At 48.3% G+C, this 12,265-nt stretch overlaps 1 protein-coding gene across 1 annotated transcript in view; it reads right to left on the bottom strand.

The window, feature by feature from the left end:
• Positions 1-12,265, bottom strand: part of LOC126195680 (formin-2-like) — a 247,096-nt gene that overhangs the window by 221,851 nt on the left and 12,980 nt on the right. The window contains exon 2 of the mRNA XM_049934308.1: positions 4,929-5,114. Coding sequence (XP_049790265.1) covers positions 4,929-5,114 — 186 coding nt within the window. The remainder of the gene's footprint in view (positions 1-4,928; positions 5,115-12,265) is intronic.

Here is a 12,265-nt window from a genome sequence, read left to right as displayed (position 1 = left end):
TAAAGATGGAGAAGAGTAGTATGGTCTGCATGCCAAGATGTGTGGGCCAGGAGGCAGAGGGTATTAAGCTCCTGCACACATGTAGTCTTTAGGTGGCGAATGTGGGGCACCCATGTCAGCTTTTTATCAATAATAAGGCCCAAGAAACGAGACTTTGCTACAACATCAAGGATATGATCATTTAAATAAAGTTAAAGATTGAGGTGTACAGTTGTTGTTGTTGTTGTCGTCGTCTTCAGTCCTGAGACTGGTTTGATGCAGCTCTCCATGCTACTCTATCCTGTGTAAGCTTTTTCATCTCCCACTACCTACTGCAGCCTACATCCTTCTGAATATGCTTAGTGTATTCATCTCTTGGTCTCCCTCTACGATTTTTACCCTCCACACTGCCCTCCAACACTAAATTGGTAATCCCTCGATGTCTCAGAACATGTCCTACCAACCGATCTCTTCTTCTAGTCAAGTTGTGCCACAAGCTCCTCTTCTCCCCAATTCTATTCAATACCTCCTCATTGGATATGTGATCTACCCATCTAATCTTCAGCTTTCTTCTGTAGCACCACATTTCAAAAGCTTCTATTCTCTTCTTGTCTAAACTATTTATCGTCCACGTTTCACTTCCATACATGGCTACACTCCATACAAATACTTTAAGAAAAGACTTCTTGACATTTAAATCTATACTCAATGTTAACAAACTTTTCTTCTTCAGAAACACTTTCCTTGCCATTGTACAGTATGTCAAAAAAAAAAAAAAAAAAAAAATATGCACAACACATGTTTAGCAGAGAGAAAACTGGAATCCACGGGAGGTGTCCCATGCAGAGGCCCGTCCAATGGCACCTTGAAGCCGGTGCTCAGCAGATCCTACTGAGTGGGAGCTGCACCAGATGCAAAAATTGTCAACACGCAATACTGGGGTAACCAGAAGCCCAGCACAGATGCAAAAATTGTCGACATACAATACTGGGGTAACCAGAGGCCCAGCAGAGATTACTATCCCATTGATTGCTATGAAGAAGAGAGTGACTTTTAGCACACAACCCTGTTGGATACCATTCTCCTGAATCTGAAGAGTGTTGAGTGAAGTGACAAATCAAACCTGGAAGAGCTGATGAGATAAAAACTCGTCGATAAAAATCTGAATTGGACAATGGAAACCTCAGTCATGGAGGGCAACTAAAATGTAATGGGTCTCCAGGGTCAAAAACAACACACCACTCCAGCATTCCTTTTTACTCAAGGAGGTTGGTCTCTGAAGGGTGTCAAATTGTTGTATCACCTATCAGAGGTCCTGGACAGGAACTGCAACATCCTTGGTCCATCATGGTACTGGTTGACAATAAGAAGGGCCTCCTTATATGGGGACAGCAGTGTGAGCAGAATGAAGAATAGTGGCAGAGATGCCTTGCATGATTGCACCAGTGGCATTCAAGAGGAAGCTGTTGAAGTGCACAGCAGATGTATGTAAAGGCCAACTGGCCCTACGGACTGCCCAACGTGGGTCCTGTCTGCCTGGCAGCAGCAGGGGAATGATAGAATCGCCAGGAAGTGTTCACTGTTACCAAGGTCATCATGGGATGACCAATGTAAGGAACCCATGAGAGCAGGGGAGGAGATCATGAGATCGGTAGTAGAAAAGGTCCCATGAGCAACACTGAAGTGGGTAGGGGAATCATCACTGAGGAGTCACAAACTGAGGTCAGTAATAAGCTGGTCAATTAGGTAACCCCTAACCAGTGAAGTGACATTCCCCCACAGTGAGTGGTGGGCACTGAAGTTCCCAAAGAAGAGAAACAGGGGCAGGAGTCGCTGGATTAAGGCAGACAGTTCAATGAAGGAAGTGGCCTACCTGGGGGGAGGGAGACATTGCAAATGTTGATTGCCTGAGACATTTGCACTCTAACCACTATTGCTTCCAAGTTGGTACGTAGGGAGATCCAGTCAATAATGAGATAGAAATGAACCAAAGTGCAGACCCCGCCAGATGCTACCCCAGGGCAGGCACAGTTCTGACAGAACACCCGATAACCATGAAATGCTGGAGAGTGTTCATCATGGAAATGCGTTTCTTGAAGAACAAGACAGAATGCAGAATAGGAGAAGACAGATGTTGTATTTTGGGTAGGTGACAATACTATCCATTTCAATTCCACTGGATGATCATGTGGAGAGAGTCCAGGTACAGATGGTGCTTCTCATGGCCGAGTGGTGGTAGGAGTCTTCCAGGCTGAGACACATTGGGGAAAGGGTTACTGGCAGGAGCCCCAATAACTGGCAGGTGCTGAAGAAGGTGGGCACTTCTTCAGCCAGGGATAGAGAGCAGCTCCCAGACGGGAGGTCATGGAAACTGCAGGGGAGGGGGAGGAGGATGGGAGACGGGGATGGGTGTGGGGTAAGAAAGAGATAAGAGGGGAAAGATTTTAACAGAGGCAAAAGTGGAAAATAGTGACATTAGATGGAGTCTCTCATACTTTTGGCGAGCCTCAGCTTAAGGCAGATGATCCAGGGACTTTACTCTTGGATATTCATTTCTCACTTGTAAGCTGGGCAACGCAGCAAATGAGGGTAGTGGCGATCATGGCAACTGACACACATACACACACACACACACACACACACACACACACACACACACACACACACACACACACTTGGCGGAACACAGGGGCTTCCCTCATGGAGTGGGTGTCCACAATCACCTCACAGAGGATCTGTCACATAGAGGGAAGTCATATGCCCAAAACACTAGCACCAAAAACACCTCATGAGTGGTGGGGCGTATGGCTTCATGTCACAACTGTAGCACATAACCTCAACCTTCTCTGGGAGGGTACTCCCTCAGAAACCAGAATGAAGACTCTGGTGTCAGTATGGCTGTATTTGCAACACTTCTGCACAAGTCAAACAAAATGAACACTGCGTCACTCCAGATTAGCCCAAAGTTCCTCGTCACTTTTCAGGATGAGGTTTGTATGAAAAATCATTCTCTGCACCATATTCAGAGTTTGGTGAGGAGTAACAGACACTGGGATATTGAGAAGACAATCACACACATGAATAGCTGCAAATTGGATAGCAGAAGAGGCTTTGATCAATAGGGAGCCTGACCGCATCTTACTAATAGACTCCATGTCACCAAATGTTTCCTCAATATTCTCCACAAAAAAACAATGACTTTGTGGGGGTGAATGTGTCCCCATCCATCCTAGTACAAACGAGGAAATGGGGAAAGGGTTTTGTCTCAAGACAGTGAGGCTGGTCCTCCTCCCATGCTGTGGGAAGGGAAGGCTGCTGGGTCATACAAAGTAGCATTCAATGATCCTTCACCATTCGAAGAGACAGCCATTTGAGAACTGCCAGATTTCTGCAGCTTGATATGCTTCATCTGCCAAACATCCATCCTGATACCACTCCAATCAGGGGCTCTCCCTGTGGGTGCCACCCAGCTACAACAAGGGCCATCTAGCATGGCTGCCTTTGCTGGGAGTTCCGGTGCTCCAAGTAGACAAGCAACCACCCCTTCACATACACGGGGAGGGAACAGCTCAGGTATCAGTAATGTGATCCCTATGTTGTCAGGTGGCTCAGCAAGATGGGAACACAGCAGCCCCACTGCACAGACTGACTACACATCTGGTGACCTAGCAGGGCAGAAGGAAGCTATATAGTGGGGAAGGGAGAGGGGAAGGAAGAGAGGAGAGCAATCCACACTGTAGACACTAGGGAGGGAGTTCTTCCCCAAATGGCTCACACTAAAAATAGAAAATTTGGAAGTGGTCGTCAAATCTCAAGCAGGGACCTAAATGCCAAAAAAGATGAAAGAAACATGAAAATACAAGAAACCAGGTGGATAGCCAGGTCGATATAAATCAGAACACCAAGGGAGGGGAAGGAGGGGGGGCAAGGAGGAAGAATTGGGGATAGGGAGGGAGGGCAGGGTGTAGAAAATGCATCCAGAGAAGGAAGAATTGTCCGTAGTAGCTCCAGGTCCCATGCCCACCACCTACAAACTCCTGAAAGAATTGAGGCCTCTGATGGGCTATTGTATATAGCTGCAGGATTGATTTACTCACCAGTATATGGGTAGGATGGTGAAACCTTTTCTCATACCTTTCATGAACAGGATATATGGAATGTTCCAGTTGGATCATGCAAAGACATAATGGGTGATTATAATTAAACTGCTGCTGTTCACAGATACCAAATGTGGGCCATAATTATTTTGCGGCAGCAAAACTTGGTAGCTATTCTAATGCATTAATGCAGAACTGATTCACAATGAAAAAACTTGGTTCAAATTTTGGCTAACTGGTCCTGAAGATGCAAGAAATGTTTCCATATGGAATGGATTAGGAATAGGGTGTGGGCCAAAAAGTTCAAACAAGTGAGAAAGGCATCACGTTGTTTTTATTATTAACTGTCGCTTATGCAGTTTATTCATTAAGAGCACCAGAGACATTGATGATAAGTTGTAAAGTGTCAGATTTGCACCTGGCCAAAATTTTAATTATTCTTTTTTTCAGCACTAATCAGTTCCACATTTCTGCCCCAGCATATCTACTGAGTTTCATTGTCATATGATAATTGCAGACCACACTAGACCTCCATGAACAGCTGGACATTAATTATAACCACAAGGAAGTATCACAATAACCTCCAACCAGCAATCTTCATGAGTGGATTTGCATGTATTTCAGACACAGCAATAAATTTCTCAGTATGACATAAGGTACTGTTTGCTATCATCCTGCAATGAATAGAAGAGTATTCATATGCATGGGAGGTCACACTCATACCGATATAGATAATTGACATAATTTTCAAATGGAATGCGAATAAAATTTGATAAATATTTGACTGCTCCTTCATGGTGTTCCTCTTTCCATTATCATCAGTATGTGATGCAGCTGGGGAGTTGATCTTACCTTTGAACTTCTGGTAGATCTGGAAATCAAGGTTCTCTGGCACAAAGCGTGGCCGCTTGACCCTCTGCTCAAGTATACTCTTATCTACTGTGAGGCTGGCCATCTTCCTCAGCACACTGCTGTTAGGAATCGAGTTACTCAGTGTTGTGTGGTGGCATGTGTCCACCATCCGCTGCTGCTCCATACCTGCCAACAAAAACATCAACACCATCAGCAAAGGTGGCCTCTACCTTAACAGCAATCGAGAATTTTTGAAACCATGCACAAACATCAGTAACTGTAGTTATTACAGATTTAAGACCATGAAGGCCTGGACTAGAAGTCTGATATAGTCTTTCATCTCTTCTCTTCAATCTATCTAAAGAAAAAAACAATGACAGAAATGAAAGTAAGGTTTGTGAGTGGGATCAGAAATCAGGTTATTAGTGACAATATTCTCTGGCAACATTGCCATTCTCAGGGAAAATGAAGAATTCAGGACATGTTGAATTATAATGAATAGTCTAATGAGCCCAAACTGTGAATTGGGATTAAATCTAAGAAAGATGAAAGAAATGAGAAGTAGCAGAAATGAGAATCACGAAGCAGAGCAGGTGAAGAATTATACAACTTAGTAAGCAAAATGATGTATCATGGATAAAGGTTGGTTGGTTGGTTGTTTGAGGTTTAAGGGACCAAACAGCGAGGTCATCAGTCCCTTGTTTCAAATATACTCCATTCTGCTAACGGGACATTGCGGAAAAGTCAGAACAATAAAACGGAAAAAGGGAAAAACGTAAAAGGGCAGTCACGTTGTCATTGGTAAAAACAAATGAGGGAAGTCGGCAAGAGAACGAACCCAACACTATGCTGAAGCAGCATAGGCAAGACCACCTGTGACTTAAAAGGTACAACTGCTATAATGCAGAAAATACGTATGGGAATAGAAAGACTAACCAAGCCTTTAAAAAAGGGTAAAAAAGAGTAAAAGGGGAAGAAAAGAGGATTCCGGTCAGGGAGGTGAATCGGGAATCTCTGAACACTGCCTACAGTGGGAGACACCCAAACACTCACCGCCCTGCCCCAACACCAGAGAGATTAAAAACCTTAAAACTGAGAATAAAAACCACTCTCCCGGAGGAAACCGAGAACCAGAGAGACCATCCGGGAATCGTCAGCCAACATCAAAGGTAAAGTTTGGGGGAGTCTGTACTTAGCACGCAGAGCCAAAAGAAGGGGGCATTCAACCAAAATGTGGGCCACTGACTGGAAGGCTCCACAACCACATAGCGGGGGTGGCTCATCACGCAAAAGAAAACCATGGGTCAGCCTGGTATGGCCAATGCGGAGACGACACAATGTGGTCGAGTCCTTTCGGGAGAGGCGAAAGGAAGAACGCCATGGGCCTGGTGTCACCGTAATTGCACGAAGTTTATTAGACAGTGGAGTAGCCTCCCAAGAATTGGCCCATGACTGTGCGAAGTGGGATTTGATGTGTAGCCGTAAATCCGCTGCAGGAGGGGTTACAGAAAACGGGGGGTAAGTAACTGCTCCCCCAGCCAAACGATCAGCGAGCTCATTTCCTGGGATACCCACATGGCCAGGGACCCATAGGAAGTCAATGGAACAAGCAGCACGGTGAATATCAGCGAGATGGTCATGGATGGGAGAGACCAAGGGATGGCGCGAAAAACACCGGTCAATAGCAAGAAGGCCACTCATCGAGTCCGTACATAACAAAACGCGGTTGTGTGGGGATTGTTTAATAAAGGTAAGGGCCCGGGAAATTGCCATCAATTCCGCAGTAAACACCCCACATGTAGGTGGCAGCAGATGATTTTCCGTTCCAACAGAGGACGTGAAGGCATACCCAACATGATCAGCAGATTTAGAGCCATCAGTGTAAAAAACAACAGCATCCCGAAACTCCCATAAAATTTGGCGGAAAAAGGAACGGAACACCACCGGGGGGATGGAATCTTTCGGACCGCGGCGGAGATCCATCCGAATTCGAGGCCGAGGAACTAACCAAGGAGGGGTGGAGGGGAGGGAGCGAGGAAGACAGGACAAAGAAGGAAGCTGAAAATCACGGTAAAGAGACGCAAGGCGCAGCCCAACCGGTAAACCCGCCCGAGGGCGGGAGTCGGGTGGGCGACGTCCATGGTCTGGGAACAGGATAGAATAGGAAGGATGAGTGGGAGAAGAACGGATAGTGAGGGCATAAGACACCAGAAGCTGTGACCGCCGAACAGAAAGGGGTGGGATCCCAGCTTCAACCAGGAGACTATCAACAGGGCTAGTAGGGAAGGCACCGGTGGCCAAACGGATACCACGATGGTGGACTGGATCCAGCACGTGCAGTGTGGAAGGAGCAGCTGAACCATAAACTTGACAACCATAGTCCAAACGAGACAGAACTAGAGCACGATAAAGACGGAGGAGGAGGGAACGGTCCGCACCCCAAGAGGAGTGGGCAAGGAAGCGAAGGACATTGAGTTTACGGAAACATCCTACCTTCAGGAGTCTGATATGGGGCAACCAAGTGAGCTTGTTGTCGAAAAGAAGACCCAGGAAACGAAACTGTGAAACCACAGGCAATCATTGTGCAGCGAGATAGAGCTCTGGATCAGGGTGGACCGTAGTACGGCGACAGAAGTGGACCACCCGCGATTTTAAAGGAGAGAATTGAAACCCGTGTGAGAGGGTCCATGCAGAGGCACGCCGTATAGCCACCTGGAGCTGCCGTTCTGCAGATGCCATCGAGGAGGAACTAACCCAAATGCAGAAATCATCCACATACAGGGCAGGGGCGACCAAGGGACCGACAGAGGCCACAAGTCCATCGATAGCAATGAGGAAAAGAAGGACACTCAAGACAGAACCCTGCGGGATGCCCGTCTCCTGGGTCCGTGGAGAACTAAAAGCAGTACCAACTCGAACTCTGAATGACCGATGGATCAGGAACTGGCGGATAAAAGTCGGGAGTGGGCCCCGAAGACCCCACTGATGAAGGTTTAGTAAGATGTGATGGCGCCAGGCCGTGTCATAGGCCTTGCGAAGGTCAAAAAACACTGCAACCAAATGGCGGCGCTGGGAAAAAGCCTGCCGAACTGCGGATTCCAAGCGAAGTAAATGATCGATTGGAGATCGTCCCTCTCGAAAGCCACACTGGTAAGGGGACAATAGATCCCGAGATTCGAGGACCCAAGTGAGCCGACGGGCTACCATCCGTTCAAGTAACTTACAAACAACATTGGTCAAACTAATTGGCCGATAGTTGTCAACAGATATGGGGTTCTTACCAGGCTTAAGGACAGGAACCACAATGCTATCCCTCCACTGAGAAGGGAAGTCACCCTGGAGCCAGATACGGTTAAACACCCGAAGAAGATGTTGCCGTTGTGGAGCACTGAGATGTTGAAGCAGTTGGTTATGAATGGAATCTGGGCCAGGGGCCGTATCATGAGAAGAAGATAGAGCAGAAAGAAATTCCCATTCAGTAAAAGGTTCGTTATAAGATTCTGACTCACAAGTGGTGAAACATAAGGTGAGAGCTTCAGCCTGCTGTTTTTGATGAAGGAAAGCAGCTGGATAGGAGGCTGACGCTGATGCCACTGCAAAATGGGTCGCAAGATGTTCTGCGATAACTAATGGGTCCGTACAAATGCCATCTGGGAGGTGAAGGCCTGGTAGGGTGGACTGCCGATGGCAACCTTGGAGAGAGCGAAGTGTAGCCCATACCCGTGACAGAGGGACAGTGGAACCAAGGGAAGAAACGAATCGTTCCCAACATATCCGCTTGCTCTGTTTGATTAAATAACGGGCTTTAGCGCGAAGGCGTTTAAAGGTAGTAAGGCTGGCTACGGATGGGTGCCTCTTAAAGTGTTGCAAAGCTCGACGGCGATCACGGATGGCAATGGCAATGGCCGTACTCCACCACGGGACTTGCCGGCGACGAAATGGTCCAGATGAGCGCGGGACAGCAAGGTTAGCAGCGCGAACAATCGCGTCAGACACGTCACGTAGGACGTCATCAATACAACCCGACAAAGAGGGAGAAAACGCGACCTGTGCAGTGTATAGAGGCCAATCGGCGCGGTGGAAAGACCAACGAGGTAACCTGTCCATCGGGGAGCGGGAAGGGAGCGTGATAATCAACGGGAAATGGTCACTATCACAAAGGTCGTCGTGTGGCGACCAGTGTAATGAAGGGAGGAGAGAGGGAGAAGAAAGAGAAAGATCAATGGCAGAAAAGGTACCATGACCGGCACTGAAAAGAGTAGGGGAGCCATCATTAAGAAGGCACAGGTCGTGGTCTGCAATAAATTGGTCTATAAGAAGACCTCGTCTAGATGGAAAGGCACTGCCCCACAAAGGATGATGAGCATTAAAATCCCCAAGGAGGAGGAAGGGAGGAGGAAGTTGCTGAAGAAGGGTGGTTAAGGCAGCAGGTGTAAGAGTCCTGTCAGGAGGGAGATAAAGATTGCAAACCGTGACTGCAGAATCTAAGTGGACCCTAACAGCAACCGCTTCCAATGTAGTTTGGAGAGGAATCCACGTGCTAGCAATGTCTGTACGGACCAACGTACAAACACCACCAGAAGCCCACAAGGGTCCGACCCGATTTCGACAGAAAACACGGAACCCACGGAGGGTCAGTGAGTGAGCATCAGTAAAATGAGATTCCTGGAGAACCACACAAGCTGCAGAGTAGGACAAAAGAAGGGATTTCAATTCCGGAAGGTGACGATAGTAGCCATTACAATTCCATTGGAGAACCACAGAACGATGGTTTAAATGAGGGCTGAACACACTAAATCCAGTCATACCGCCGGGTCCCCACCCGTCACCGACAAGGAGGGGGCGACATCCATGAATGACAGGTCAGAATCCGGTTGTGAAGTCGGGGAAGGGACCTCCGGTGACACCAGAGGCTCTTTGTCCCAGGACTTATGTTTCTTCTTCTTTTCAGGCTGAGATCGAGGAGGGCTGTGTGGCATAAAGGAGCCAGCTGCAGCAAGATCAGGAACAGAAAGAGACCGGGCGACCTGGGGGCCGACAGACCGCGGCTCTCGCGGTCGCCGCGCGGCAGAGCAGACCTTTGACCTGGAAGGTGCCGGGAAGGGGCATCCCGGGAGAGGCGCCCTTGACCGGCAGACGCCGAAGGAGTGGGACACTTCTCCGGCTGGGGAGGGGGAGCAGCACCCAGAGAAGAAGGTGTGGGAGCTGCAGGGGAGGGGGGGAGGAGTCGGGTCCGGGATGGGGGTAAGGAAGGGGGAGGAAGGGGTGAAGATGTAACCAAGGCGTAACTAGATGGCATGGACACAGGGTGCAGTCGTGCATATTTCTTACGGGCCTCTGTGTAGCTTAAACGATCGAGGGACTTATACTCCTGTATCTTTTTTTCTTTCTTATAGACTGGGCAATCTGGTGAACGTGAAGAATGACTACCATGACAATTTACACATACAGGAGGGGGAACACAGGGACTCCCCTCATGGAGTGGACGTCCACAGTCACCACAGAGAGGGTCCCGGAAACAGCGAGAAGACATGTGGCCAAAACGCAAGCACTTAAATCACCGCATAGGAGGCGGGATGTACGGCTTCACATCACAGCGATAGACCATAATCTTAACTTTCTCAGGAAGGGTATCCCCTTCAAAGGCCAGGATAAAGGCACCAGTATCAATACGATTATCCTTAGGACCCTTCTGAACACGCCGAACGAAGTGAACACCCCGCCGTCCGAGATTGTCCCGAAGTTCCTCATCAGTTTGAAGGATGAGGTCCCTGTGAAAAATCACACCTTGTACCATATTTAGAGACTGGTGAGGGGTAATGGACACAGGAATTGTGCCAAGATGGGTACAGGCACGAAGGGCCAAAGATTGGGCAGCTGAAGCAGTTTTTATCAGCAACGAACCCGACCGCATCTTGCTCAGGGAGTCCACTTCGCCGAACTTGTCTTCAATGTGTTCCACAAAGAATAAAGGTTTGACACTGGTGAAAGTATCTCCATCAGTCCTGGTGCAAACTAGATAACGGGGGAAAGGTTTTGCCCCTAGACGACGGGCCTGACCCTCTTCCCAGGGGGTAGCCATGGAAGGGAAGGCCGAAGAGGCAAGAGAAGCAGCACTTGAGGAATCAGTACCACGCAGAGAGACGGCCGCAGAAGAACGGCCAGAGTTTTGGACCCGTATGCGTTTCATCTGCATAGCATCCGCCCTGATACCACCCACTCCGATCAGGGGCTCTCCTCACGGGCGCCACCCAGCCACAGCAAGGGCCGTCTGGCACGGCGGCCATTGTCGGGAGTTCCGATGCTCCAGGATGACGAGCAACCACTCCAAGGCATGCATGAGGAGGTCACAGCTCAGGTATCAGAAGTGTGATCCCTGTGTGTTCAGGGGGCTCAACCAAAAGGGTACATAGCGACCCCACCACACGGGCTGGCTACCGTGCTGGCTATGCACCCTAGCATCAAACAACGACGTGAAAGAAAAGGTGGAATGTACTAGGAGGGCGCATGTCAGAGACACTAGGTAAGGTGCTCTTCCCCAAATGGCTCACACTACGGAGGAGAAATTTTGGAATGGAGGTCAAACCCCAGAGGGGGACCAAGGAATGCCAAAAGGAGGAGACGAGTACGCAACAAAGCCGGAGTGTAAAACCAACAGAACCAGGAGGATAGCGGGGCCAACATAAGCAAGGACACCAATAATGGGAGAGGAGAGGGCGAGGGGAAAGGAGCATGGAGGGGAAAGGAGGGGAAAGGAGGGGAAGGAAAAGGAAATGCAGCCCGGGAGAGAAAGAAGGCTGCAATGGCTCGGGGCCCCGTGCTCGCCACGCACGTATCCACAAAAGAGTTGTGGACCCCCTGGGGGGATCATGGATAAAGAGGAAGGACAACATACAAAGCAAACTAGTACAGCTGCAGAAGTCATTCCTGGCCAAAAGTAGTCTATTAGTGTAAGACTACAGCTTTAATTTGAGCAATATGTTTCTGGGAATGTACACTTGCAGCTCAGAATTGAATGGAAGTGAAACATGGACTGTGCAAAATTTGTAAAGAAAAAAAAAATTGGTACTATAGAAGGATGTTTAAAAATACACTCCTGGAAATTGAAATAAGAACACCGTGAATTCACTGTCCCAGGAAGGGGAAACTTTATTGACACATTCCTGGAGTCAGATACATCACATGATCACACTGACAGAACCACAGGCACATAGACACAGGCAACAGAGCACGCACAATGTCGGCACTAGTACAGTGTATATCCACCTTTCGCAGCAATGCAGGCTGCTATTCTCCCATGGAGACGATCGTAGAGATGCTGGATGTAGTCCTGTGGA

Source organism: Schistocerca nitens, chromosome 7 (genome assembly GCF_023898315.1).
Source record: "Schistocerca nitens isolate TAMUIC-IGC-003100 chromosome 7, iqSchNite1.1, whole genome shotgun sequence".
Lineage (NCBI taxonomy): Eukaryota > Metazoa > Arthropoda > Insecta > Orthoptera > Acrididae > Schistocerca > Schistocerca nitens.
The sequence above is the reverse complement of the archived record's forward strand: the minus strand, read 5'-3'. Positions and strand labels throughout refer to the sequence as shown.